Source organism: Leuresthes tenuis, unplaced genomic scaffold (genome assembly GCF_036924035.1).
Source record: "Leuresthes tenuis unplaced genomic scaffold, fLeuTen1.0.hap1 SCAF_6, whole genome shotgun sequence".
In the NCBI taxonomy this organism is placed as follows: Eukaryota; Metazoa; Chordata; class Actinopteri; order Atheriniformes; family Atherinopsidae; genus Leuresthes; species Leuresthes tenuis.
Window position 1 is genome coordinate 2,792,814 of NW_027325360.1, and position 27,895 is coordinate 2,820,708.

General features: G+C 41.0%; 1 protein-coding gene across 1 annotated transcript; it reads right to left on the bottom strand.

The window, feature by feature from the left end:
* Positions 1 to 171: 171 nt before the first annotated feature.
* On the bottom strand, positions 172 to 27,895 carry crb2b (crumbs cell polarity complex component 2b). The gene is made up of 13 exons (XM_072386898.1): positions 27,826 to 27,895; positions 20,268 to 20,963; positions 18,695 to 18,890; positions 17,707 to 17,846; positions 17,312 to 17,497; positions 17,111 to 17,224; positions 12,111 to 13,064; positions 10,298 to 10,836; positions 9,217 to 9,382; positions 6,575 to 7,436; positions 3,511 to 3,627; positions 3,282 to 3,408; positions 172 to 537 (listed from the first exon to the last, which is right to left on the bottom strand). Exons 1-13 carry the CDS (start codon positions 27,893 to 27,895, stop codon positions 316 to 318), a joined length of 4,389 nt encoding a protein of 1,462 aa, XP_072242999.1. The 3' UTR covers positions 172 to 315.

A 27,895-nucleotide genomic window follows, 5' to 3' on the forward strand; every position in this document is an offset into this window, starting at 1 on the left:
AGGCTTTGCTTTGCCATAAATGATAAATCACTTCCCCTAGAGGCTGTCAAACAACTCAACTGAGACTGCCCACAAAAGTAAACTTTTCAGAACAATCCTTGGATGCTCTCTCATCTACATGATCAGGAGACAGACTCCTGATCTTTACCCATCCTCCTGTGAGGGGCTAACAGCAGTAGTTATTCCAGGCAGAGGATATGCCAGTGATTTGTCCTCCAAGTCATGTAAAAGCAGTCTGACTCTGGAGAACACGTGTTCCCTCTGCCCTTAATATGCATCCTTTGGATGTGAGACTGTAAGGCGAGGCCTCGGGCCTCAGATCAGCCTCTCTTCTGGAGGCACTTTGAGGACACTGCCCATTTCCAGCCTGGCACCAGCCACCTCCTGTGAGCTGGGGCTATATGTGCCCTCTGATTGACGCTTCTTTCGTGCCGTCATAACGAGGAAAAATGACACCAGGATGGCCAATAGCACACACAGGGTGGTCAGCGGGATGGTCACTGCCAGCCAGGGGACTCGCTCCCTATGCTCCTGTTTCTGCCGAAACAACACAGGGGGCAATGTATACATTAGCTGGTGGAAAATCTACTTGAAAAGTCGAGGAAAGCTTAGATCAATAGTCATTTCTACAATTGTTTCCATAACTGCACACAGATGAAGTCTGAAATCATCACAGAAGCCGTGAAGCTTTCTGTCCAAGGCTAAAACAAAAAAGTTTGGAGCGATAATTGAATATTATATAATATTATTAGAATAATTGCAGGCTTTGACTGGGCTTTCGATGTGACAATCAACAATGGCTGCTGCAATTTACTGGCTCCATTTGGTTCACCTGATTGGTTGAAGTGATTTTGACAGACACACCCACCAAGTATGTTTTTTAAAGTTGCTGCACTTTTCCGAATACCTTCTATGGTTCCGTCTGGTGCTTCAGGTAAGGAAACACAAGCTAAAGAGGCGACCAACCCAACAGCCAGTCATTAAGTCAGCAGTTTGGAGTATCTAACCGCGTTTTGTCTGCCGTGCTTCTCATGTTAGCCTATCTGCAGTTTTGGCTAGAGAATTGGTGCCAACTGCTGTTGATGCTGATGATAAAATGCTTATTAATTCCCATCCAGTAGTGGATTGAAGCATGCTTTTATTTTTATTTCAGTATGCGGATTTTCTGAACATTTTGTTAAAAGTTTTGGATGGAAAATGAGCCAATGCTCCAAAACCTTTGAGTATGACCAGCCTCTGACAGGACCTGTGTGGACAGACAAAATCCCACTTTACAGATGCTTTTCATTCAGTCTGACTGAGGCGATCATGTTGGAAGAATAGGATAAACTTAGTGCCCCCAAATTTTATTTAACAAAGTACTGATTTCAGAGAACAATAAATGATCAATTCACAGCTTTGACAGGCTAATTAAGTGAAATTTTATGAAAAAAAGGTTAACTTTATATATGTATGTAACCTTAAAACAGGAAACGTTTTAGAGGTTTAAAAGGTATTGTAATAAAATGAGTATTACTCTGAAATACTGTTATAAAACAGGTATTGTTTTAAAGTTTTAAAGGTTTAAAGGTATTGTATTAAAATGAGTATTGCTATGAAATACTGTTATAAAACAGGTATTGTTTTAAAGTAAAAGTTTAAAGGTATTGTATTAAAATAAGTATTGCTATGAAATACTGTTATAAAACAGGTATTGTTTTAAAGTAAAGTTTTAAAAGGTATTGTATTAAAATGAGTATTGCTATGAAATACTGTCATAAAACAGGTATTGTTTTAAAGTAAAGTTTTAAAGGTATTGTATTAAAATGAGTATTGCTATGAAATACTGTTATAAAACAGGTATTGTTTTAAAGTAAAGTTTTAAAGGTATTGTATTAAAATGAGTATTGCTATGAAATACTGTCATAAAACAGGTATTGTTTTAAAGTAAAGTTTTAAAAGGTATTGTATTAAAATGAGTATTACTATGAACTACTGTTATAAAACAGGTATTGTTTTAAAGTAAAGTTTTAAAAGGTTTAAAAGGTATTGTATTAAAATGAGTATTACTATGAAATACTGTTATAAAACAGGTATTGTTTTAAAGTAAAGTTTTAAAAGGTATTGTATTAAAATGAGTATTACTATGAAATACTGTTATAAAACAGGTATTGTTTTAAAGTAAAGTTTTAAAGGTTTAAAGGTATTGTATTAAAATGAGTATTACTATGAACTACTGTTATAAAACAGGTATTGTTTTAAAGTAAAGTTTTAAAAGGTTTAAAAGGTATTGTACTAAAATGAGTATTGCTATGAAATACTGTTATAAAACAGGTATTGTTTTAAAGTAAAGTTTTAAAGGTATTGTATTAAAATGAGTATTGCTATGAAATACTGTTATAAAACAGGTATTGTTTTAAAGTAAAAGTTTAAAGGTATTGTATTAAAATGAGTATTGCTATGAAATACTGTTATAAAACAGGTATTGTTTTAAAGTAAAGTTTTAAAGGTATTGTATTAAAATGAGTATTGCTATGAAATACTGTTATAAAACAGGTATTGTTTTAAAGTAAAGTTTTAAAGGTATTGTATTAAAATGAGTATTACTATGAACTACTGTTATAAAACAGGTATTGTTTTAAAGTAAAGTTTTAAAAGGTTTAAAAGGTATTGTACTAAAATGAGTATTGCTATGAAATACTGTTATAAAACAGGTATTGTTTTAAAGTAAAGTTTTAAAGGTATTGTATTAAAATGAGTATTGCTATGAAATACTGTTATAAAACAGGTATTGTTTTAAAGTAAAAGTTTAAAGGTATTGTATTAAAATGAGTATTGCTATGAAATACTGTTATAAAACAGGTATTGTTTTAAAGTAAAGTTTTAAAGGTATTGTATTAAAATGAGTATTGCTATGAAATACTGTTATAAAACAGGTATTGTTTTAAAGTAAAGTTTTAAAGGTATTGTATTAAAATGAGTATTGCTATGAAATACTGTTATAAAACAGGTATTGTTTTAAAGTAAAGTTTTAAAGGTTTAAAGGTATTGTATTAAAATGAGTATTGCTATGAAATACTGTTATAAAACAGGTATCGTTTTAAAGTAAAGTTTTAAAGGTTTAAAGGTATTGTATCGCTATGAAATACTGTTATAAAACAGGTATTGTTTTAAAGTAAAGTTTTAAAGGTGTTGCACAGTTTGTTCGTGACAGCGAGACAAAGTTTGAAACCTGAAACTCATCAAGCATAACAGCGCATGTGCTGTGAAAATGACTCGCAGCCTCTGTGGGTGTTACTTACATTGCTCTCACACAATTTGCCACTAAAGCCTGGAACACACACACACTGGAAATGGTTTAGTCGGTCCAGGCAGGTGGCACCATTTAGACAAGGAGTGGACTCACACTCGTCTATTTCTGTCTCGCACCTGAAACACATCAGAGGGTTTTATCACAACACTGAGTGACAGAGCAGCAGCAAGCGCACACTCCTGGCCTCAAACACACATTTTCCTGTGTGATGCTCTTACCTGGCACCTATGTATCCAGGCTTGCAGGTGCAGTTACCTCCAGAGTCACCTCCTATACAAACTCCTCCATTAAAACACTCTCTGTTTACATCACACGCCACTGGAGGGAAACTCCACCTATAGGACACATAACAATGCTTATTAATACAATTTAACATTTATTACTCTGCAGCCCAGCTGTAGCTAGTAATATTTTATTTTTTTTTACTTATCTGACAGTTGTCTGGTCTATAAAACAATTTCTTTATGAGCCTTAAGGGGGATTTCCTTAAATAGATTTAATACTCATAGATACATTTGTGTCTAGATTGTAAGATGAAACTGGTCCTTAAGCACGAGAAACTGGGACCATCAAACAGGATCTTTTCCCAGTACTATTTTATACTATTACAAAAATATTTAAGATATTTAAAATTTAAGGAGTGATAACAAAGAAAGAGTCTGAACATTTACACAAAGCACTTGGTACTTCACATTAAGCACAAAGGGATTCCTCGTGCTTCCTGAGACGTTGCCATTATTATTGAATCCACTTTAATTTATCAGAGAGAAAGAAAGAGAAATAATCTTTTCTGCTCCGAAAGTAAAGCGTTGGTAACAAAAGGGATCTTGGGTAAAAGGTAAAACAATATGAATGAACACCAGATGCACTTCTTCACACACATCCACACAAAGCAGCAGTTTAGCATAACATGATGAGATTTGTGCTGCTTATCAATTTTGTCTCGTGACTATTCTGTATTCAGTGTTATGTCCACCGCATTATCTTGTATCTGACATGTCGTGTATCGTCCCGTACTGTCGTGTATCATCCTGTGCTGTCGTGTATCGTCCCGTCTTGTCGTGTATTACCCTGTACTGTCGTGTATCGTCCTGTACTGTCGTGTATCGTCCCGTCTTGTTGTGTATTGTCCTGTCCTGTCTTGTATCGTCCTGTACTGTCGTGTATCGTCCTGTACTGTCGTGTATCGTCCTGTACTGTCGTGTATCGTCCTGTACTGTCGTGTATCGTCCCGTCTTGTCGTGTATCGTCCTGTGCTGTTGTGTATCGTCCTGTCGTGTATCGTCCTGTACTGTCGTGTATCGTCCCGTCTTGTCGTGTATCGTCCTGTCTTGTCGTGTATAGTCCCGTCTTGTCGTGTATCATCCTGTCTTGTCGTGTATTGTCCCGTCTTGTCGTGTATCGTCCTGTCTTGTCGTGTATCGTCCCGTACTGTTGTGTATCGTCCTGTCTTGTCGTGTATCGTCCTGTACTGTCGTGTATCGTCCTGTCTTGTCGTGTATAGTCCTGTACTGTTGTGTATCGTCCTGTCTTGTCGTGTATCGTCCTGTACTGTCGTGTATCGTCCCGTACTGTCGTGTATCGTCCTGTACTGTCGTGTATCGTCCCGTACTGTCGTGTATCGTCCTGTACTGTCGTGTATCGTCCCGTACTGTTGTGTATCGTCCTGTCTTGTCGTGTATCGTCCTTTCTTGTCGTGTATCGTCCCGTACTGTCGTGTATCGTCCTGTCTTGTCGTGTATCGTCCTGTCTTGTCGTGTATCGTCCCGTACTGTCGTGTATCGTCCTGTCTTGTCGTGTATCGTCTTGTCGTGTATCGTCCTGTACTGTTGTGTATCGTCCTGTCTTGTCGTGTATCGTCCCGTACTGTCGTGTATCGTCCCGTACTGTCGTGTATCGTCCTGTCTTGTCGTGTATCGTCCTGTACTGTCGTGTATCGTCCTGTACTGTCGTGTATCGTCCTGTACTGTCGTGTATCGTCCTGTCTTGTCGTGTATCGTCCTGTACTGTCGTGTATCGTCCCGTACTGTCGTGTATCGTCCTGTGCTGTCGTGTATTGCCCTGTGCTGTCGTGTATCGTCCCGTACTGTCGTGTATCGTCCTGTCTTGTCGTGTATCGTCCCGTACTGTCGTGTATCGTCCTGTCTTGTCGTGTATCGTCCCGTACTGTCGTGTATCGTCCTGTCTTGTCGTGTATTGTCCTGTCTTGTCGTGTATCGTCCCGTACTGTCGTGTATCGTCCTGTCTTGTCGTGTATCGTCCTGTACTGTCGTGTATCGTCCCGTACTGTCGTGTATCGTCCTGTGCTGTCGTGTATCGTCCTGTCTTGTCGTGTATCGTCCTGTACTGTCGTGTATCGTCCCGTACTGTCGTGTATCGTCCTGTACTGTCGTGTATCGTCCTGTACTGTCGTGTATCGTCCTGTACTGTCGTGTATCGTCCCGTACTGTCGTGTATCGTCCTGTGCTGTCGTGTATTGCCCTGTGCTGTCGTGTATCGTCCTGTACTGTCGTGTATCGTCCCGTACTGTCGTGTATCGTCCTGTCTTGTCGTGTATCGTCCCGTACTGTCGTGTATCGTCCCGTCTTGTCGTGTATCGTCCCGTACTGTCGTGTATCGTCCTGTCTTGTCGTGTATCGTCCTGTCTTGTCGTGTATCGTCCCGTACTGTCGTGTATCGTCCTGTCTTGTCGTGTATCGTCCTGTACTGTCGTGTATCGTCCCGTACTGTCGTGTATCGTCCCGTACTGTCGTGTATCGTCCCGTACTGTCGTGTATCGTCCTGTCTTGTCGTGTATCGTCCTGTACTGTCGTGTATCGTCCCGTACTGTCGTGTATCGTCCTGTGCTGTCGTGTATCGTCCTGTACTGTCGTGTATCGTCCCGTACTGTCGTGTATCGTCCTGTACTGTCGTGTATCATCCTGTGCTGTCGTGTATCGTCCTGTTTTGTTGTGTATCGTCCTGTGCTGTCGTGTATCATCCTGTGCTGTCGTGTATTGTCCTGTTTTGTTGTGTATCGTCCTATCTCTGCACTGTCTTGAATCTTGAATTGAAAACAACCTTTATTAGTTGGACAGTGATCCAGCTCTGCATGAACCCCGTCTTTAGATTTTCTTCATGAAAGTTATTTTAATGAAGGCTTTTCAATGTTTGACTTGATGTGTGCCTTTGACCGTTTCTTTTTCCTACTTTACAGCAATTATAACGCTACAATATAGTGATCAAGTGAAGTGTGACAGGGGCCAAAAGCTTAACATCTTAAATAAAAAACGTTATACTCACTGACAGCGCTTGCCAATGTAGCCAGGAGGACATAAACATGAGTGAGTGTCCACCATCTTCACACAGACTCCCCCATTTACACAGCTGAACTCAAGGCAGTTGTCCACCTCGTCCTGACAGTTTTTCCCTTTGTATCCAGGCTCACAGTCACATTGGTAGTCTGCCAGGAGGTCTTTACATGTACCGTGGGCACAGGGAGCCGATGAGCACTCATTTATTTCCATCTCACACAACTTCCCCTCCCATCCAGGGGTACAGCTGCAGTTAAAGTCATTAAACTGGTCTTGACACACTCCCTGGTTCAAACAGGGCTGGGAATCGCAAACTGGTGCACAGTGGCATCCAATACTCGGCTCATTCCCGCTGAGTTTGGAGAACCGGCTCTGCTGAGGGGTGTCTGGGACATTTACGAGTGGCAGGTATGTGCCGCCCACTCTCACCTCCCGTAAGCATCCAGTGTATTTCTCTGCCAGCCTGATTAGGGAACCATTAAGGAAGTTAAGGTTGCCGCCATCCCTGAAGCTGCCACCAGCTCTATGCCCATCTATTGTGAGGCGCCAGCGAGACATTGACTGTGTTGGATCAACCATGCCAATATGGATTCGGTGCCATGCGCCGTCTGCAATGGTCCTGTCGCTTGTGAAGGCCAGCAACTCCGCTCCAGCCCCGCTGTCCAGTTTGACCAAGAGGCTGGAGTTGTGTAGGCCCAGGCAGAAGACCTCAGTTCTACCAGCAGCCCGTAACAAGATGCCGTTCTCGTCCCGTGTTCGTATGTCTAAGGTGATGTTGGTTACTGGGCTCTGCAGGGAGCTGTTAGCAGCATACTGGAGAGAGTTGTCCTGGAAAGTAGCCTCAGTTAAACCTGTTGGAGGGGATCATGTAAGCAAAGTTACTGGAACTACCGGTGCACTGCATGTGTTGAATTACATTAAAACGTATATCCTGGTGTAAACTTCAGACGGGTTTAATTAATGTTGATTGACTCCCTTTAGTAGCTTCCTCAGTGCAACTTTAAATATGTGACATCACTTTCTTCAGAGGTCTCTGCTGTACAGTACAAACTGTAAAATGCCTTGATGAATAGCCTATCTGAGAGAGTTCGATTTACTTCCACTCTTCATTTTTCTCATGTGGCTTTGAAAGAATAACACATACTACTTTATCAGCAACATCTTTGTAAGACTACACTAGTTCCAGGTTCAGTGCAGTAGAAAGTAAAAATAGTTTGTGATTTGAAGACAAATGACAAAGAAGTCAAATTTTGTTGATCATTGGGTGAAAAACAAGAAAAACATGTTTCTGAAAACGACGATCAATATCATTAACAGTTTTGTAAAATACCAGAAGATGACAAAAAATTCTGCCAATCACTGCTTGTAAATTTATACAAACATTTAAGCCAGATTTGGGGTCTTTTTTTGGACAGAGGACAGTCTTTCAATGGAATCATATAAAAGGTAAATTTGTGCACATCCCAAACAAAGAAGTGTGACAATCGGAGTTAAAACATGTGAGATAGCAACATAAGTACAGATTGTTGTTTTGTGTGGTGGAGCCTCCATGTGACAAATCTGTAAGTGCTAAGAAAGTATAATTATCTTTACTTTGTAATATCTAGACCTAACTCTTTATACTGCTGCTTATTTTTACTTTTAACCGTCACAGCAAAGTAAAGGGTATCGCAACTGAAGAAGATCATTTAAAGCACTGTTTTGTTGGATGGTACATGAGTCTATGATCTGTTTCAAGCAGTGTCAGTGAAATAAAGCTACGCATCACCCTTTCCCCTCCTTTTGGGTGCACATTTGTACAATGTAGCAGGATGTCGCAGCAGCACATGGCCGATAAAGGTCATTATGTGGGGATAACACGGGTAGATGTTGAGTGTGTAAGCTGCAGCTTAGTGTTGTGAGTGAGAAAAACAGGGAAACTATACTAACTGTAAATAACTGGTTCGATGAGTAAAAAGTAGAGAAGTTTGTGTCCGTGGAATTTTTGGTAAATGATTTCAGCCATACATATTCAATCCAGCTCCTATAGAAAGAAGCAGCTGTGCTGGTGAACAACAAGTCAATAAGGGTCATCTCGGTCTTGAGGCTGGTGTAGGGTCAGCTTTAACAAACCACTTCTGTTGCGTTTACAAACAGCAACCAATATTTTACATATAGTCATAAAAGAGCATTCAAATCAATCAAATCAGAACATCATACAGTTATATCACTGTCTCATAGCTTATGTTGGCATTGCTGTACATACATTCTGCAGCTTCCCATTTCCCCTTAATTAAAACATAATGCCTAAGTTTCAGCAGTTTAAATAATAATCTTTATTCTCCTGGCATCTCCTCTACTTCTTGTAACACCTAATGTCTTCTTTGATATCATTATCATGCATACTTTGGCCCTCTTCATTACTGTAATGAATCAAAGATTGACTTCTGTCTAAATGATACACAAAACAAAACTTGAATGATTCTGATTGCATATACTGACAAAGCTAGCAATGTTCTCTATCCCGTGTCTGAAAAGGGCCTAAGCCTGATTAGGAATTAAAGGGCTAAACAAATAAACTGGGCTTGCCCTGACTTTACTTGCCCTACCTTAATAAAAAGCAGTCATAATTACTGCGAAGGACTAACTCACATTCAAAACCATCAGGTAGATCCACACAGCGAGCGCCGTCAGAACATGGCGCATCGATGCACCACAGGCGTGTCTCACACAGCCGGCCTGAGTATTTCATGGAGCAGTTACACCTGAAGTCATTCCAAGTGACCTGACACTCTCCATCGTGGAAACATGGCTTATTCTGCGTATACACAAGCACACACAAGTATTAAAAGATGAGTGGGAGGATCTCCTACCTGATGAGAGAGGACTGGGACTGGGTGGTATCTCACAGATCAAAGGCATACATGATGAGATCAGAGTGGCGTCAATACAGTACAGAGTGGCAATAAGACAGGTCAAGAAATGGCAAAATGCAAAACTGCTTATTTGGGGCTTTTCATTGAACTGAATATGTGATAAAAAGCAGTACATTCAAAAGCATTCCTGAAAGCCCATCGAGTGATGGCAGTGTTACTGCTTAAGGTGTCCAATTCTTTGTATTACACTAAAATTTCTCAAAAACTCAATACATTTAGTTCAAATCACAGTAGATTATATTACAATGGGAGCTGGATAGTGTAATGGTGTGATTGCCACCTTCCATGTGGGAGACCTGGGTTCAAATCCCCTGCATGAAAGGTACTGCCTCCAGTAGGGGTCCTTAGGCAAGACCCCCTTACCCTATCTGCCTACCTGTAAGTTGCTTTGGATAAAAGAGTCTGCTAGGTACATAAACAATGTATATTATACATTATATTAGCCTTACAGTGATGCTAACAAAGCTTTGTCACACAACTGCAAGTTAAGGTGATCCCTTAAGTGTGCAGCTGAGGCAGGAGGACTGGTGATTATCATTGAGAATAATAGATTTTGTGATGACCGTAACTGTCGTAGCACTACTTACAGTCTTAAAGCATGTGCCTCACAGACCATACAGACTAAAAAAAAGCAACATATGAACAACTAAGATAACAGCAAGGCTTTTGAATATGAGAAATATCTTCAATTGGAAGTGTCAGCTTCGTTGTAAACTGGTATCAGACCAGAGGGATTTATGTTAATGTGGCTGAAGTTGAGCTCCTATGACAGATTAAACACATTACTTCTTCTTTACCTGGCAAGTGTTGTCACTGTGGCACCCTTGCAGCACGTTGTCACTGGTTGCCTGGTACACCTCCAACCCTTCCGAATGATCTCCAGGTATTAGTTGCTTGTGGTCCATTCGAATGTCCTGCAGGCAACCTTTAAAGTTCCCACCCCAGGCATTCATGTTCTTGCCTGCAGGGAGCCCTCCAACAAATGCCACATCTCCTGCCTCTATGCTAACGTTTCCTAAGGCACGATTGTGCCCGGCTTTAGGAAAGACCACATGGCCATTTTGAACCTTTATGGTCACCAAATGAGTGTTCCCATCAGTGACTGATTTGGCTTCTGACAGCAGGGTGGTGTGAGGACTGTAGATGGCAACAGTGTTTTCCCTCAGATAGATGGTAAGGTAGGGTTTTCCTTCTCTATGGAACTGGAAAAGCAAGCCATTGTGTTTGAGGGAGCGCATTAAAAAGGAAATTGTGAAGTTGTCTCCGTGGTTGTCTGAGATGTTGAAGGCAGAGTAGCTTGTGGTGGTCTCATGGCCAAATGTCCACGATGGGTATTCTGAGTTGGGGTTGGAAAGAACAAAGTTGTCAGGATATTTTTCCAACACCGTGAGAAATGCTACACTTATATTACCGAAAAGACCGGCTCACAGGGCACAGAAACACCGATTTTATTAGCTTTAAAGCAGTGGTGGCATGTAAGCAACCTTTTAACATAGCTTTATATGTACTGAAGCTTAACTTAGGATGGAAACCACACATCACACCACATTTTTATACCATAAAAACAAACATTTCTTGCACAAAATATAACACGAATTTGGAGAATTGAACATAGTTAAACCAACCTCAGGGTAATATACATACATATAATGTGTTAATATTTCTGAAACACCATTCATCTTCACTCAATACTAAATTTCCATAACATTAGCCGTACTCCTCGCTCGAGTAGCTTCATAAACCTGCTCACCCCCACTACCTTCTGCTTTAGATCATCTGAAGCTCGGTTCTTTTACATCATCCTCATCTTTTAAAGATCTGGTAATGGAAGCAGGCCGTGATTGTTGTATTTGCTTTTAGCTATAGCTACTTTTATTAGCCTGTCATATTACAACCCGTTTTAAATTGGCATGATAATGTACTGTTGGTAAGTCTTTTGTTGTTTGCTTGTCTTTGTGCTGCCTCCTGCCAAGTCGTCATTGTAAATGATAATTAGTTCTCAGTTGACTTGTGTGGTATAAAAGTTTGATTAAAAAGATGATTAATTAACACGAGTACAAAGCTGTGAAACTGCTGAAGGTGCAGCAAAAATTCCCACTGATGTCTGAGGCAGAGGTGTTTATTTAAGATGAAAGCTAAACAAGTTAGCTTAATCCTACAATACTGTTCAATCTATTTTCATTAGGATAAAATTTCACTGCAACAGAGACAAAAAAGTGCATTTTGGGAATCTTTCAGCAAAGTACACAAAGGTCCATAAAGTAGCTTCTTGCAATCTTAACTTTTATACTTTTTTAATATAAAGACGTTAGGACAGTGAAACTTCCCCAAGGTCATCTTTCCTATTATGAGTGCTTCTATTTCTGATTATCAAGATTTAACCAGTGTTGCTTTATACCAAAGTAATATTCATCAAGCAGATTTAAAAAAACCAAGCTAGCAGTGAAACTGATATTCTCAAACACTGTCTTTGCATTACTGTACTTTTTTTAGGCTAATTTTAGGCCACAACTGGAGTTAACTTGTTTCAGAAACTCTGAGCAGTCTTCAGAAGTCTATAAAGAGTATCTTTACTGTAAAAATGGAAAATGGATGGATGGATAAATGTACCTTTTTCACAGTGCTCTCCGTAGTAAGGCCGATAACACTGGCAGCGGGCACGAACCCACATGTCCACACACTGTCCATGCTGCATGCACGGGTCGTCCTGACACCAGTCTTTTTTGGAGCATCCAAGTTCCAAGCCTTTATTTTCCTCTCTGATGAGGTCCTGAGGAAGCAACAGCTTATGGTCAACTTCAAGGTCCTCCATGCAGCCAAGAAATCCCTTTGCACTGGATAAGTGGGCCAAATATTCCTGGGGTACACCTCCTAGGTAAAGCTCTTGGAGGAAGCTGGGATGGAGCAAAATCAGATGGTTGTAACCTCCATCCTTTACTTGACATCCTTCTTCACAGCCAGGTCCTTTAACAGTCAGAACCAGCCTCTCATCCATGGTAACAGTCACCTGGTGCCATTCTCCATCATTGACCCGGCCGGGGTAAATCACCTGAAGTACATTCCCTGACTTCACCTTGGCCTGCAGGAAGCCCTCTACAACCTGAAGTGAGACAAAGTGCTTCATGGTTCCCCGGTAGAACATCACCATATCTGGCAGAGTGGTCCTGAAACGAAGCTTTATGTGGAATCCTTTGCTTTTGTCATTGGCCTGTCGCTTAGTCCTGTTCTCAACAACTGGGAGCTGAATATGGACGTAACCCTCTGAGTTGAAGGAGAAGGTGGTAGAGGTGTTGCAGTGTTGTCCAGTCCAGCCAGGCTGACACAGGCAGATGTATTTGTGTTCGCTACTGCTCGTCAGGACAGGGAGACAGCTTGCATCATGCTGACACTGGTGCTGTCGACAGCCAACTAAGGTGACATCGCAGTTCTGACCACCCCAGGGTTCCCAGCCTTGCTCCGGCTTGGGGCAGTGACACTTGTAAGAGTTGACATAGTCTTCGCAGGTGGCACCATTCTGGCAGGGATTGCTGTCACACTCGTCGATGTCCACCTCACAATGTACACCTTAATAGAAAATAATGATGATTAATGACGTTTATTGCTACAATTTACAACTGCAAAAAACAAGCAAAGCTGGTTTAATCAAGCAGAAAACTACAGTGGGAGTCTGCAAAGTCATAAGACTTTGTATCTTCCTAAAAACATTTAAGTCTGTCATGGTGAAAGTTTCAGCTGGACGTTGTTGTATTGCAAAGCTTCTACATAATGTGCACTAAATACAGCCTCATCCTCACCGATTGGTGGTCAGAGCTGCCTCATCAAACGGCATTCAACATTAATCCTTGACAGCAGTCAACCTCCATTAACATAGTCCTGTAACGTACTCCACACCCAAGGAACAGTAAAGCTGCTCATCCTGTCTGTGCCAAGACTTCACCTTATAAGCAAGGGCAAACAACTTTCTCCTATGAAACTGTCACGCTAAAAATGGCTGAAGCATACCTTACCTGTCAGGCACAGTGGCCCACAGCAGTAGCACAGCAGCAGCATCAACCTCCTTCCCCTCATGATCCACTAAAAAAACCTGCCAACACACTCCTCACACTGATGATGACAGAGGAGACCTGGTCCTCCCTCTCTCTCTGCCTCGCTCTACTTTATTATGCAGGACTTCCTCCACTCTGTACCAGGCACACAGGCAGAAGTGATTACATGGTTGCCCTGCCCACCTTTTCTTTTCCTCCCTCCTTCGTCACTCCCTGAAACTGTTCCTCCCTCCCTCCCTCCCTCACACTCTCTGCAGCGCTGCCCGAGCAGAGCAGTAAGCCTCCATCTGGCTCCCGTCAGTTGACAAGAGGAATGCACCCACCCACAACCCCACCCCCAGCTGCCGCCATGAGCTGGTTTGTCGATGCCCACTTGCAGCAGGAACTGTTGGAAAGAACCAGCAGGAGGTGCTACAGGTTCAAGGCTGAAGGTGGGCTTTTGGCACCATGTGGCCCTGTGGTAGACTGGTGACCTGTCCAGGGTTTATGTTTGATTACCACATAATAAATATATATATATATATATATATATATATATATATGTGTAGATTCTAAGGCTCTCTCTGGTCTTGGAGCATTTTCTTCAAGTCCATCTTGATTTTAGTGAAATTCTGTATGACAAACCTGCCAATGTTTTTATAAACTTTTCTCAGTATTCTGTGTTCTGTTCTTTGATTTGTGATGAAAATAGGGTGTGTGGGTTGTTATGCTTGAGTAATATGTTCAAAAAATATCCCTCAATTCTTTCATTTGTTATCAAGATTCAACAACCTTTAACCCAAAGATCCCAGAGCAGTCTACTTGCCAACTACCACAAAGCCTGGGTGTGAGGGGAACATCTGATGTGTTAAAGGGAAGGACGCTTAAAGTGAGTATAACAAAAATAGCTCAACACTTTGAGGGTAAACACCTCACATTTAGGACAATTACAAGCAAGAAGATCTGGACATACAGCACATAAGCACACTTCATCATGCTAAAGCAAGCTTTAATGGATGATGGAACATGTCCTTTAGTTTTAATATAAATCACGGCACATCATGCATTATTATTGTGTGCATGATCTGTGAATATTGACATGTAAAAGAGCCGATCAGCCGATCATCTGGGCCTTATTGGTCTTAAATTAGATCAGATCAGACACCAACACATTACAATTTACACTGTTATTATCCAGTTAACAGAAATTGACTGTAGACATGTAGACGTGTTGATTACTTCTGATTTTTCCAACTCTACATGACGCCCATCAGCCTTAAAAACTCAGTCAAACCAACACTAGCAGCATTACCAAAGTGAAATGAACAGGATAGTGTTAGTGCTTCTGGATTAAGACGCAGCCACTTAAACAGCCATAACCATGTCACACACACAAGCTGCAAAGCTAATAAAACCATATTTTCATGTTAAATGCTTTATGTCATCTGCTGTTGCACAAGTCTGACATGTTTATATTGTAACCTAGCAAAGAAATTAAAGAGACCCCTGTTTTGTATTGTCTTCTCTTCGTGAGACTTTAGTTAGGCTCCTAAGCAGCTTTGCTTTAATCTTGCTTCCCCATGATAAATTTCTTAGGAGACCCCCTGTTTAATGCCCAAGATGGATGCCTGACATATGGCACCTTTTATTGGCTTTGTTGTTTTCTGCTATGCTCCTCCAAAACATATGCCCACTCATCCTCTCCTATCCTCTGCTCTGCCGTGGCTTCAACAGCCAATGCCTATAATAGTGTTGGAAAATGAACTTTGCATCCTGTTGAGGAGAACTTTTGACTAAATGCCTCACATTTTTGTGTTTTAAGGTCAATGTTTGGTACAGTTCTTCCTGTTTTGAGTGATGCACTGACAAATCTCCTCTAATGAGGAATTAATGCCTTGGCTAGCCATGAAGAATAAGGAGGATTAACCCTTTATTGCCTGGCCAACAACGGTTTTGAGACCTGGCTTCAAGGTTATCTGCTTCCACCAGTTTCCACTGAGGATGCTTATTTCAGTTCAGACCTTTAGAGTCCCACATAGGAAGGATGAGTGCTTTTGAGCTGCTGGAATGTTTCAATAGTTCAACTTTATCCTATTCTTCATAGAGCTCTTTTTAAAGGATGTTCTTCTTCTCCTCCTTCACAATAAGAGTTTTATAATAAGAGTCAACATTGAATAGGAGTGTATTCTGATTGATTTTACATTTGAGCTCCTCAAAGGTTCCCGCCATTACAATAGATCGATAAATAGATATAAAGAAATTAAACAAAAAACGTGTAAACATAAGTAAAATGTAAAAGTCATGGTTTTTAACCTTAAAACTTAAAATATGGCGGAATGGACAAGTGATGAAGCTCAGAAAGGCCTGTTGGTCCACATGAAGAATTCAGTCTTTCATGCCATTTGAGAATCAAGCCAAAAACTCACTGGTGGGGTATTGTCAGGGCGGTCATATGACACATGTCAAGCGTTGCCACTGGCACCAATAAGAAGTGTTTCCACCACACAGAATATTGTCTGCGGTTATGTTCGTAGTTTCCAGATTATGATTAATAGGTTGAATCTATACATTCATCAGCGATATTATGTCATGAAAGCAGTAGAACAACCTACTCGGAGCCTAAACTTACTATAGTATTCCAACATTTTATATCAAATGCTTGTTCTCACCCTTTTACACGACTTCGTGCACCAAAAGTCACAGTAGCCGGCAAATTCATCACTTTGTGTTATGGCACCACTCGATTTTTGTAACCTTGTGCGCTACAAGGAGGGTGTAAAGAAGCATAACTAGTGTGTGTTGCTGTGTTTTTAAATGCTCTTAAAGCGTATTGTACTGAAGCTATTCCTATGGTGTCGGGGCGCTTTAGTCTCAGCAGGAACTGCTGTTTACGCAGAAAACTGTTGTGAGTCCATTTTGCCCGAAGCACCAAAACTGTAATGGCGCTGTGGTCACTTGCGCAATTATCAATGCGGCAAGAATAATCACAGGTTCATAAAATAACAGGACCGTCTGTTTTGACATGCATGAGTCTCAAGCTTCAAAATGAAAACATGAAACTACACATGCAGGCACATTTACTGTTGTCAACACGAAAAAATACGTTGATTTCATTAAATTATCGCATGGAGTTTTACAGCGTTTACTTTCTAAATTCAAACACCCTTTCTTTAAAACTGTACTGTTCCTGTTTAGTGTTGAAATAATCACTGTTTTGTGATTGCAGAGCAAATGAATCAGAATCATTGTCAAGCCAAACAGCTATTGCTCTTTCTAAGATATTGTCTCGTTCAGGTTAGCTCAATATCACCAGAGTACACTTTACACTTTATATCTGGGCAGATGCATGCAATGTTTTCTTTAAACCGGACATCCATGCGTTTTGTTGCAGTCATATTTCATAAATCATACTTCTGCATGACTGCTTCAGCCAACAGACTCATGGGGCACAGGCCCATGCTATAATTTTACGTGTAAACTGAAGATAGCACCTGTTCTTGATGTCTGGGGATGAAGAGCAATGTAGAAAAAATGTTTTTCTTAGGAGATTAGAAGAAAAAAGGGCAGATAAGGGGGTTTTCGTACCTGTAAAGCCATCTTGACAAACACATTGATAAGAGTTGACCAGGTCCTGGCATCTTCCTTCATGCTGACAAGGAGCAGACTCGCAGTCGTCTACGTTAACGGAGCAGTTTTCTCCTAAAAGTGGGACATGCTCGGATTGGTCGTATACAGGGACAGTGCATGAAGAAACTTTGGTATTTGTCATTTGAATGGAAAGCTTACCAGTAAATCCTGGAAGGCAGTGGCAAATGAAGCCAGCTGCCGCTTCATAGCTGAAATTAACCATGCTGAGTTCAGGAAGTACCCCGTAGTTCAGGACATCTGAGCGCTGGAAACACTTGCCACTATTGTCACATGGATGCTGCTCACACTCATTTATATCCACCTGGCAGTTATTTCCCTCATAACCTGGATACATATGCATGAACACATGAGCACAAACACTAAAAACGCAAAACATTTCATTCTGTCATCCTAATATGATATTTAGGATTAAATATTAGGAATTAATGTGTGTTTGTTCTGTCAATTTGAACATGTAAGTGATTCTCTGATTTCAGTTTAGTGATAAAATAGGGCATTTGATCCACAAATATTTTGTGCTGAACTACATGTACCTTCCCAGCAGAGGCACTCGTACTGGTTGGTTCCCTCTAAGCAAGCGGCTCCGTGCTGGCAAGGGTTGGACGCGCATTCAGGAATATCCTTTTCACACAGATCGCCTTCATAGCCCGTCCCGTCACAATCACACTCGTAGCTATAGAAATGAGACATATCACAATTCCAATTTTCACAATTATCCATGCAAATTAAGTAACAATACACTAGAGATATAGATATATTATATATGTTTTTTTATATATTTATATGGTAAATATAAATATAGTTGTTAATACACCGTGAAGTTACACTGTTACACAGTGAGCTTTTCTTGGCATCCGTATCTCCAGCTATTCCAATTGGTTTTACTGCTGCACCAGGTATTCCGAGCACCTCAAGCCATGTAATGACTCATCACTTTGAGGATTAATTCTTATCCCTGTTCAACTTTACTGTCTGCCATGCAGCCACAAGCAGACATAGTACAATGCTGGATGACACATAGGCCTTATGCTGGACTCAGCATGCAGTAGAATTCATCTAAAAGTACGAAAATAAAAACAAAATGTGACTTTTTTGCAGTTATTACCTTAAACGTTGTATTATCTAAGCCTTAATATAATTAAAGCAGGTTTTCTGCTATAACCAGTCAACAAAGCTGGATCTGTATGAGGATGCTGCCTGAGCTTCAGTTTTTTGTAAAGGTTTTCACCCTCAAACTGTTTCTTTGGTATCTAATAACTGAATTAAGCTCAGTTTGACATCATACATTTGATTGACCTTTAGTGCACACTACTCCAGTCAGTTTGTAATTGGGATCATGCTTCATGATTATTTCATCTTCCTCCTTTATTGTCATTCAAAAGCTCATCAGAATGTATACAGTTTCATACGTAGTTTCAGGTAAAAGCTACACTTAAAGTTAAGAGTAAATTAGACAGTCTAGGAAATCAATGTAAGGCACATTTTCCAATGATGAACTAAGGGAGGTGTGTATGATCCTACCTGTTGACCCCATCTATGCATTTGCCCTCATTCAGACAGGGCGTGCTGATACATTCATCAATGTTGACCTCGCAGTGTTGACCCTGGAAACCGGCCATACACTCACATAAGTACATGGCAACGTGGTCTTGGCAGGTTGCGCCGTTCTGACAGGGGTGGACCTCACATTCATCAATCTCCACCTCACAGTTAATCCCTGAAAGGTGCCAGAGCAAGAACGGCAGAGGGCCAAAGCGTGAGATTTGCAACACACTTAATTATCTTAGCACAGGTACAGTACCAAAATAACACAATAACACAGGAGCCGCCAGACTAAAGCTGCTGTGAAATCTTAATCTTTAGTTGGTACACAAGTGTGAAATGAGCCAGTATATTTTCCATGTTTACTATACTTCTACTCCCACATTTTAAGGACTTTAATGCCATCATTAAATAAGAATAATGTTATGGTCATAACTCATTATAGACCTAAAGGAATACCAAGTCAGTTTTGGGCTGAAATATTACTTTGAAGCAGGATATTTCAGTTTCAGACGCTTCAGACAGACTCAAACTTTTGGAACTCAGGTCTCTCTAATGTGAACAATAAGTAATTACCCTGGAGTCATTGATTAGATGTGGGCTCACCTTTGATTTTTAGCCAGGGAGTATAATTAGGCATGAACAGTCCATATTTCCTGTGTTTACTGACTAAATTCAAACAGTTTAAAATGATAGTTTATGCTTGCCAGCGAGTGCCCGGTGGCCCTGGAGCTCAGCCTGGCCCCAAAAAAGCCACAGGATGTCACCAACTGGCTCTTGGGACATGGAACATCACCCCACCAGTGAGGAAGAAGCCTGAGCTGGTGTGTGCAGCAGTGGCAACTAGACATAGCAGGGGAGGGAAGGTTCTGACTGCTCCCTATGCTCATGCACGGAACAGCAGTTAAGGATATCCAGCCTTCTTGGAGGCCTTTGGCCAACTTGTATATTACCAAGCAAGGTTCTGGTTCCCACAGATCCTGTGTTGATCAGAGCCAGAGCAGTAAATTCCCCAAACTACCACATAATAACCATTTGATGGAAGATTGAATGGTGGTTAAACATTTACAGTGGCTTTGAGAAGCCAGATGTTGGTGTTTGTAAGTTTTTTGGGCCTTACTGTTGTCTCCAAAGCACCAGTGTGCTCCTGTCTTTGTTGACATATGTAGTGACCTTCTGTCCCATTTGATTGGAAACATTATTATGGCAAATAATCAATAAGCATGGGTTTGGTATGGTGGTTTAAACAGAATAAAGATTATGGGTAAAAATATTTAATAAATTGAAACATGAAATTTATATATATATTACCCTACAATGTATGTTTTTATTAAATTTAATTTAAAGGCGTATTCTGAATGCACGATAACTACGATAACAGGAAGGGCTTTTAAATCTAGTTCTACTTCCCAAGAGATACATCTGTGGTCTGAGAACTTGGTTGCTTGAAAATTAAAACAGTCTTTTAGATTTTTAGGTAGCAGCAGCATCAATCTCCCCTTTTAAAAGTCCAGCCTGTCGTGAAACTGGCTGACTTCAGAGAGTACATTACCTTTATAACCTGGAGCGCAGTCACACGTGTAATGATCCACCTCATCCAGACATGTGCCATTGTTTTGACAGGGTCGGGAGGCACACTCATTGATGTCCAAGTCACAGTGGTAACCCTGAAATCCAGGCACACAAAAACACTGGTAGCCGCTGTGCCCGTCCTTACAGATGGCTCCATTCTGGCAGGGGTCAGACTGGCACTCATCAATATTCTCCTCACAGTTCAACCCCTGGTACCCAGCAGCACACTGGCATTGGTGCCCAGCATCAAGGATGTCCCTACAGGTGCCACCATTCTGGCAAGTTTCCATTGAACAAGTAGTCACATTAACCTGGCAGTAATCCCCTCCCAGTCCAGTGGGACAGTGGCATGAATAGCCGTTGACTCGATTGACACAGTAGGACTTAACTCCTTTGCAGGGGTTGCTCTGACATTCATCAACATCCTCGTCACATCGCAGTCCTGTGAAGCCCTCTGGGCAGCTGCAGGTGAATTCATTAGTCCCAAGTTTGCTGGTACAATTAGCGCAAGATTCCTTCAAACAGGCATCAAAAAGCTCATCACAGTGTTTGCCTGTGTATGATATGGGTGCTGTGGGGCACAGGCACACATAGTCATCATGGTGGTCAACACAGGTTGCACCATTGCTGCAGGGGGATGATAAACACTTGTCTGCTGCTGCTGTGCATAGGAAGCCTGGAGAGGAACAAAATAACAATTGTTAAGACAATATATGGGAAATAACACGCCCATATTAGAAATATAAATCTCAATGTCCAGTGTGTCTGTAAAAAAGCTCAGAAGCATACTGTGAAGAAAGGTTTATCATTTCAAAGATGTGTTTATCGTAACTTATTCTTTGAAACACTTCAGCAACCCTACAAATCATCGATATAGATCAAATGCATCACCACAAGCAATATGTACAGATTCTCATATAACTGAATGATCAAAAGAGAAATCAAGTCAGTTAATGGATAAAAAGAATGTGAAGTTCCAGTTTTTTATCCTCATTTATAAGTCACTTTGGATAGAAGCTTCTGCCAAACGCATAAACAATTATTAACTTTATTTCAATCCCATCAATAAATCACCAGGACCACTGCTCCACTTTACACTTCTGTTTAAAGCAAAAGTATGGAGGAAAAAATTTGTCCTTTTTGATTAGGACTGTTAAACAGCTGATAAGACATGCATGGTTAAAAAGAGACAGCTTGTCATGCCCTAAAAATGTAAGATAATCAAAATTCTAAGATATATGCACATTAGCAAATATGAATCAGTGTTAATTATACCAGTGTCTGTCACTCCATCGCCTGGTAATTTAAACATGATTGGAAATTTTACCAAAGCCACATAGCTAACTAACCTTCCCCCTTTAGCTTTGGCTGCACTATGGTTTATAGCTGGCCATCTATACATATGACCTTTGTAAGTGCTTAGAAACCTATCTGAAGCACCTCTTTTCTTTAGATTTAATGTTGAAGCACAGGTTGTAAAATGTAAACTTATTACCTGCCAGTGCTAGCAGCGATCAGTTTAGTTAATGGAGATTTTACCCACTATAGTTAGTGAGGCATAAGTATATTAGGAATGTCACTAAAAGAGCTAAGCTTGGATTACAAACTTGCAATAAATATTAGAAGAACAATGTGCTCAGGATTTTGGTTTGGGTTCCAGTACAATCACATGCTATATATAACTACCATCGTCTTTCACACAGAAAAGTAGGACTTAAAGAACCCTAACCCTTAAAGAACACGTCTTTCGCACAGAAAAGTAGGACTTAAAGAACCCTTAAAGAACACGTATTTCACACAGAAAAGTAGGACTTAAAGAACCCTAACCCTTAAAAAACACGTCTTTCACACAGAAAAGTAGGACTTAAAGAACCCTAACCCTTAAAGAACACGTCTTTCACACAGAAAAGTAGGACTTAAAGAACCCTAACCCTTAAAAAACACGTCTTTCACACAGAAAAGTAGGACTTAAAGAACCCTAACCCTTAAAGAACACATCTTTCACACAGAAAAGTAGGACTTAAAGAACCCTAACCCTTAAAGAACACATCTTTCACACAGAAAAGTAGGACTTAGAGAACCCTAACCCTTAAAGAACACATCTTCCACACAGAAAAGTAGGACTTAAAGAACCCTAACCCTTAAAGAACACGTCTTTCACACAGAAAAGTAGGACTTAAAGAGCCCTAACCCTTAAAGAACACGTCTTTCACACAGAAAAGTAGGACTTAAAGAACCCTAACCCTTAAAGAACATGTCTTTCACACAGAAAAGTAGGACTTAAAGAACCCTAACCCTTAAAGAACACATCTTCCACACAGAAAAGTAGGACTTAAAGAACCCTAACCCTTAAAGAACACATCTTTCACACAGAAAAGTTAGCCGAGCTCCTGGTCGTTCTATAGTTAATTTACAAGTGTGTTCATTAATGTAAAAACAATGTAATTATGTGCCTTCTGTTGTCTTTCATGGTATGTGTGTTGAAAATCAGAATGTAAGTTGAAAACCTTTTCTAGTTCTTAGGTGAGTTCATGAGTGAAGGAATTCACTAAAATAAAACACTATGAACCATCAGTCAAGGCCTATGACCATCATTCAGCTGGGTATGCTACAAGCTGTGCTTCTTGATTGGATTCTCCTTGTATTTTTGACACTTTTACTAAATCTGTTATGATGAGTAAAACTCCAACGCAAGAGTTCTTTACAAACAGTAGCAACTAATTGAGCTTTCCAAATGTCAACAAAAGCCATCCATCCATTTTTTATACCCGCTTAATCCATCGGGTCGCGATGGGGCTGGAGCCTATCCCAGCGGTCACCCTGGACAGGTCGCCAGTCCATCACAGGCCTCACAGAGATAAACAACCACACACGCTCACACTCACTCCTAAGGACACTTTTAGAGACACCAATTAACCTAACAGGCATGTTTTTGGACAATGGGAGGAAGCTGGAGAACCTGGAGAACCACGCATACACGGGGAGAATATGCAGACTCCACACAGAAAGGCTCGGGGTGGGGATCGAAGCTGGAGCCCTCTGCTGTGAGGCGTCGGTGCCAACTAAAGCCTTTATGGAAAAAGCCTTCAAATCCTGGACCGTTTGAAAATGAAACGCTGCGGCTGTCATTCAGGAGCAAGGCAAAGACTTAGAGGCCAGGTTTCCCCTTGATACTGATGATGAATGTGCTGGAAAACATAATGGATGAGCTTGGAGCACTCAGGGGGACACAGAAAGAATGTCAAGAAACTGAGACATGGCAGCAGAAGCATTTACCCAACTCCAACGCCTCTTTACCTGACTTTAAGATGACATGAGCCAGCAGAGACAGAAGGTATCGCAGTGCTTGTTAGCAACAGATGGTGCAATCCTGGACACTGTTAAGGAGAGGCTCTGCATGCAGGACATTGAACTGTCAGCTGGGAGTTTACATCCATTATCTACCAAGAAAGTTCATCTGAGTTCTTCTGGTGGAGGAGCTACAATTCTAACCTTTCAACTGCTCTGCCAGAAAAAATAAAATGCTTGATTTATGTAAAAGATGTCCAAAATCAGACTACAATCTAGCTCTCCTCACCTCCAGCTCTCCTCACATTGTTAGGCCAGAACGTGCCCCAGTACAGACTTTGGAAAAAATGGTCTCATAGGGCTGAAGAAGGCGATGCTTTGAGTCCACATGCTTGAATGCTGTCTGTGAGCCACGTGGATATCATATCAAGTGTGGCAGATTACATTAAGTTCTTCATGGACAGTGTTATTCCCACAATGACGGTGAGGTACTTCCCCAGTAACAAAGCCCAGATCACCAGTGACCTGAAAAAGCTGCACCAAACATCAAAAAGGAAACCTTCAAGGAGGGGGAAAAGAGTTATTGAGGACTGTTCAAAAACAGCTGAAAAAAGGTAGAAAACAGGCTCCAGCAGAGGTCAAGGATGAAAAAATCCCAGATTTTATGGTGAAAGAGGACCACACTGATGAAAACCTGGACCAAACCAATGAGCCGGACATTTATTTAACCTAGAAAGGTGTGACATTTTAACCAATACAGCTTAATGGTCAGACCAAGCATGGCCATAGAAGCTAAACCTGAGCCTACAGGGTAGAACAAGAGCATATTTTATGCCTTAAACTCTCCACCGTTGAATACACGGAGTAAGACCATTTTACTTTATGTTTTCCTGGCTTTAAAAGTGCTCTTTATGAACCTTAAGAAAGATAAAAGATGTCTATGTCAAGCAGGCAAATTCTGACACCTTCCTCTCCTGTCTCCTAACGAGGTGTTTGACATTTACCACAAGCAGAAATGCAATGTATGGAGTCACAGCAGGAGGAATAAAACCCTTCCAATCACATGGCAGAGAATGGTCACATCTTCTAACAACAACATCCCAGTAACAATGTGTTAGTATCCTCCATATAACACCCATATTCCTCATTTCCCTCTGTGACTATCTCAACACCTCCGCTTCCTTTCTTGGGCATCTGCTGTCACTTCCATCTAACACCAAACCTTCCTCCTCCTCCTCCTTCTTTTCCAAAGCTGATAAAGTCTGAGATGCACTCTGCTGTTTGTGCTACATCAGAGTCCAAGAAGGTAGTAATAAAAGCAGTAATATTATGATGGCTGGAAATGTTTCCCTTTGAAGAAGGTAAGCATGCATCAGAGTCACACCGATAGATTGTGACAGTTACTTTACGTTTTAAAGGTTTTTGTACAGTTCTTCCATTCTTCCCACTTGCTGATCTCAGCCTAATGCCTTTTCCAGTCAGTCCTTTCGTCTTGCTTTATCTTTTTATCCAGTATCTCTCATTGCCTATCCTGAGGTCAGTTTTACTTTATTTGTTTTTGTCATTGTTCTCTTCTCCCCACGTGTCAAAGAAAGCCCAGAGGATCCTTTCCAGGAGCCCCGTGAGGCTGAATTCAGTTAAAACCATGCATCTTTTCCTGCTCCAGCTCTAATCTCATGAATCCTGTTTAAGTGGCCTTACAGACAGCAAGGGTTTCCTCACTCTTCACCCCTTCATCCAAACCCAATCAACCCCTCACACATTCCAGGGAGCTGATAACAGCTCCTCCCACACACACCCACCTACCCCGTCACAAAGCACTTCATAGATCATGGTTATGGCCAGACAGGGTTGATCCCTGGCACTGGCTGGTACCAGCGCTGACAATGAGCAGAGCCGCCGACTGTTAGCAGGTAGAGGGACCTCAGGACAAACTGCTGAGGCTCTCCAGAGACCTCAGCATATCTCTGAAGAGTGGAGTTTGATTATCACACCTCCTGATATGGAAGCCAGGGATTTGATTCGCATGTAATGGTTTTGCTTTAAAAGTTTGGCTTTCAATTAAAGCATTTATTCTAAAAACACTATTTAACAATATGATTTAACAAGAGAAGCTTATATATGGTAAGTTTATTTTAAAAGCATTTACAGGATATGGATCTACACTTTCTGATTTAAAAAAAAGATGCACGTTTGCTCTGTTCAAGTCCTCCTTTTATCATAATTTATTTTTGTATGATACATATGTGTCACATTATTTTCATACACAGAGATCCTTCTGAAATACATTTTTGAGGAAAAATAATTTTGCAAAACACTGAAAATTAATCCAGATTTTTAAGCTTCACACGGTCCAAATTAGATATAAATATATATATATATATTTACCTATATCATGAAGCCTAAATGTTAAATAAACATGTTCCATCAGAAATAAAAAATCATGTTGACCCAAAGATAGAAAAAAGAGCCAAATGTGTATGAATCAGCAGCTAAATATCCCCCAATAAAAGCACATTTTTTACCGTTTTTTAACATATTTTCTTCAAACCACAGAACTTTGCTGTCATCTGACTAATTACAGATGGAATTACTTAGTTTGAAGCTGACACCCACAGGCGAGGCATGAAAGAAAGACACTATTGAGATAAAGAATGATACATCTTGTTGGCCTGTCACTGGATTAATTGATATGAACATTTCAAATATGAACTCAACTTCTGGAAGGACACATTGTCCAAAACCTACACAATATAAATGAAGTTAGTGCTATGTAGGAATGCATTAAATATGTAAAGATAGTGTGGGATCCATGTAGGAGTCAAGCAGGTGTAAAAGGCAGAAGGAAGCACAGAAACACAGAGAGTCAACATAGAGTCCCACTGCAGGGCAGAGGAGCTGCACTGGAATTCACAGAGAAAGGGAAGCCCCTTACGAACCCACAAGTTGAGCTCAGAGGAATTTTACTGAATCACTACAAGAGACCAGCACCTCTGCCAGGGTTCAGCTTTGTGCTCCAGAGACTCCACAGCAGGTGGCTGCTTTGCTTAATGCAAAAAAAATGCACAAATGCCCCCTGACTCAGTCCCAGCTACAGAGTCTGTGACGCACATCCTTTTGTCTTCTGTGTGCCGTCACAGGCGTAGGTTTGTGTCTGGTTTGGAGGCAGAATGTGTGCCATGTTCAATATGAAAGTCCGGTTAGTTTTCAGAATATCAAACATGATAAATAATGTTTGCGTGTACTTTAAAAAGCAGAATAATTTACTTTTTCAGTGCATTCACTCCAGGTTTCCGTCTCCCAGCAGACCAGATTCGGCTGTATTCACTCACAGGCTCTGACACATGCACTTGACTCCCCTGTGTGCATCATCTGCAGATGACAGCACCACAGGAAGCCCAATTATTGATTCTGTCCTCTATTTTAAAGCTGCCGTTGTTGTTTCGGCTGGACTTCATCTACAGCCCTCAAGATGTTTTTTTTAAAAAAAACATTCTCTGCTTTTCACAGACGCAGGAAATGTAGAAACCAAACTTTTCTTCTGCAGCGCCAGTCGTTCTCATCTTATTCGTAGCTTTAAAACTTTAGAGCAGAGTGCCAGGTCTCTTTCCATGCTGCTTAATACCCATCGACCTCTCCATTCAAAGGAGACAAAAAAACTGTGCAGCCGGACGCTCGGCTCGTTACCATGGTGATCTTTAACAATGGCATCCACAGCCATTATGCTATGGCTGGTGTGCCACCACTTAAATGAGCTTCAGACGCCTCACACAAACGAAGGTTGCGGGAAAAATGGGTCAGCGGGGCTTCATAGGGTTGATGGGGTTGACTGACCACCCCCACCCATGCACACCCAGGCACACCCTGGGACAGGGGGTGCACATGCTGTAGATTAAACACCCACCAAGGGGCTACATAGAAGTGAAAACGTTAGGATGTTGGATCTAATTTGGTGGTAAATGCAGTGATAATATGTTTTTTAACTTTTTAAATTGAGTTCCAACTGTTTTTGACTCTTACGCTCCTGCGATAGTGACTCCAAGCACACATCAAAACAATGTCATGCATGAGCACACACACATCACCAAGCATTACTGCACAAAAGCACTAAACTTACAGGCAAAGTTTGTCATTAAAAGTGTGGATTAAAACTATATAAACATTCACAGCAGGAATGTTTCAACATTCCTGCTCTCCACTCAGACACAACGATACATGGAGCGGTTGAGCTGCTGCTGGTGAGAACTTACCCAGTTTGAACATCATCATAGAGATAAGCACCGTCCTCTGATATCTTGACCAAACTCTTCCAAACTCCAT

Bases quoted from the DNA above. Each gene is read 5' to 3' on its own strand.
- crb2b (XM_072386898.1), bottom strand. From the start codon at position 27,895: ATGGAGTTTGGAAGAGTTTGGTCAAGATATCAGAGGACGGTGCTTATC. The intron at 10,837-12,110 runs GTACATTTATCC...ACCCCAACTCAG, and splicing joins CGGAGAGCACTGTGAAAAAG to AATACCCATCGTGGACATTT. The intron at 3,409-3,510 runs GTAAGAGCATCA...GATGTGTTTCAG, and splicing joins CCTGGATACATAGGTGCCAG to GTGCGAGACAGAAATAGACG.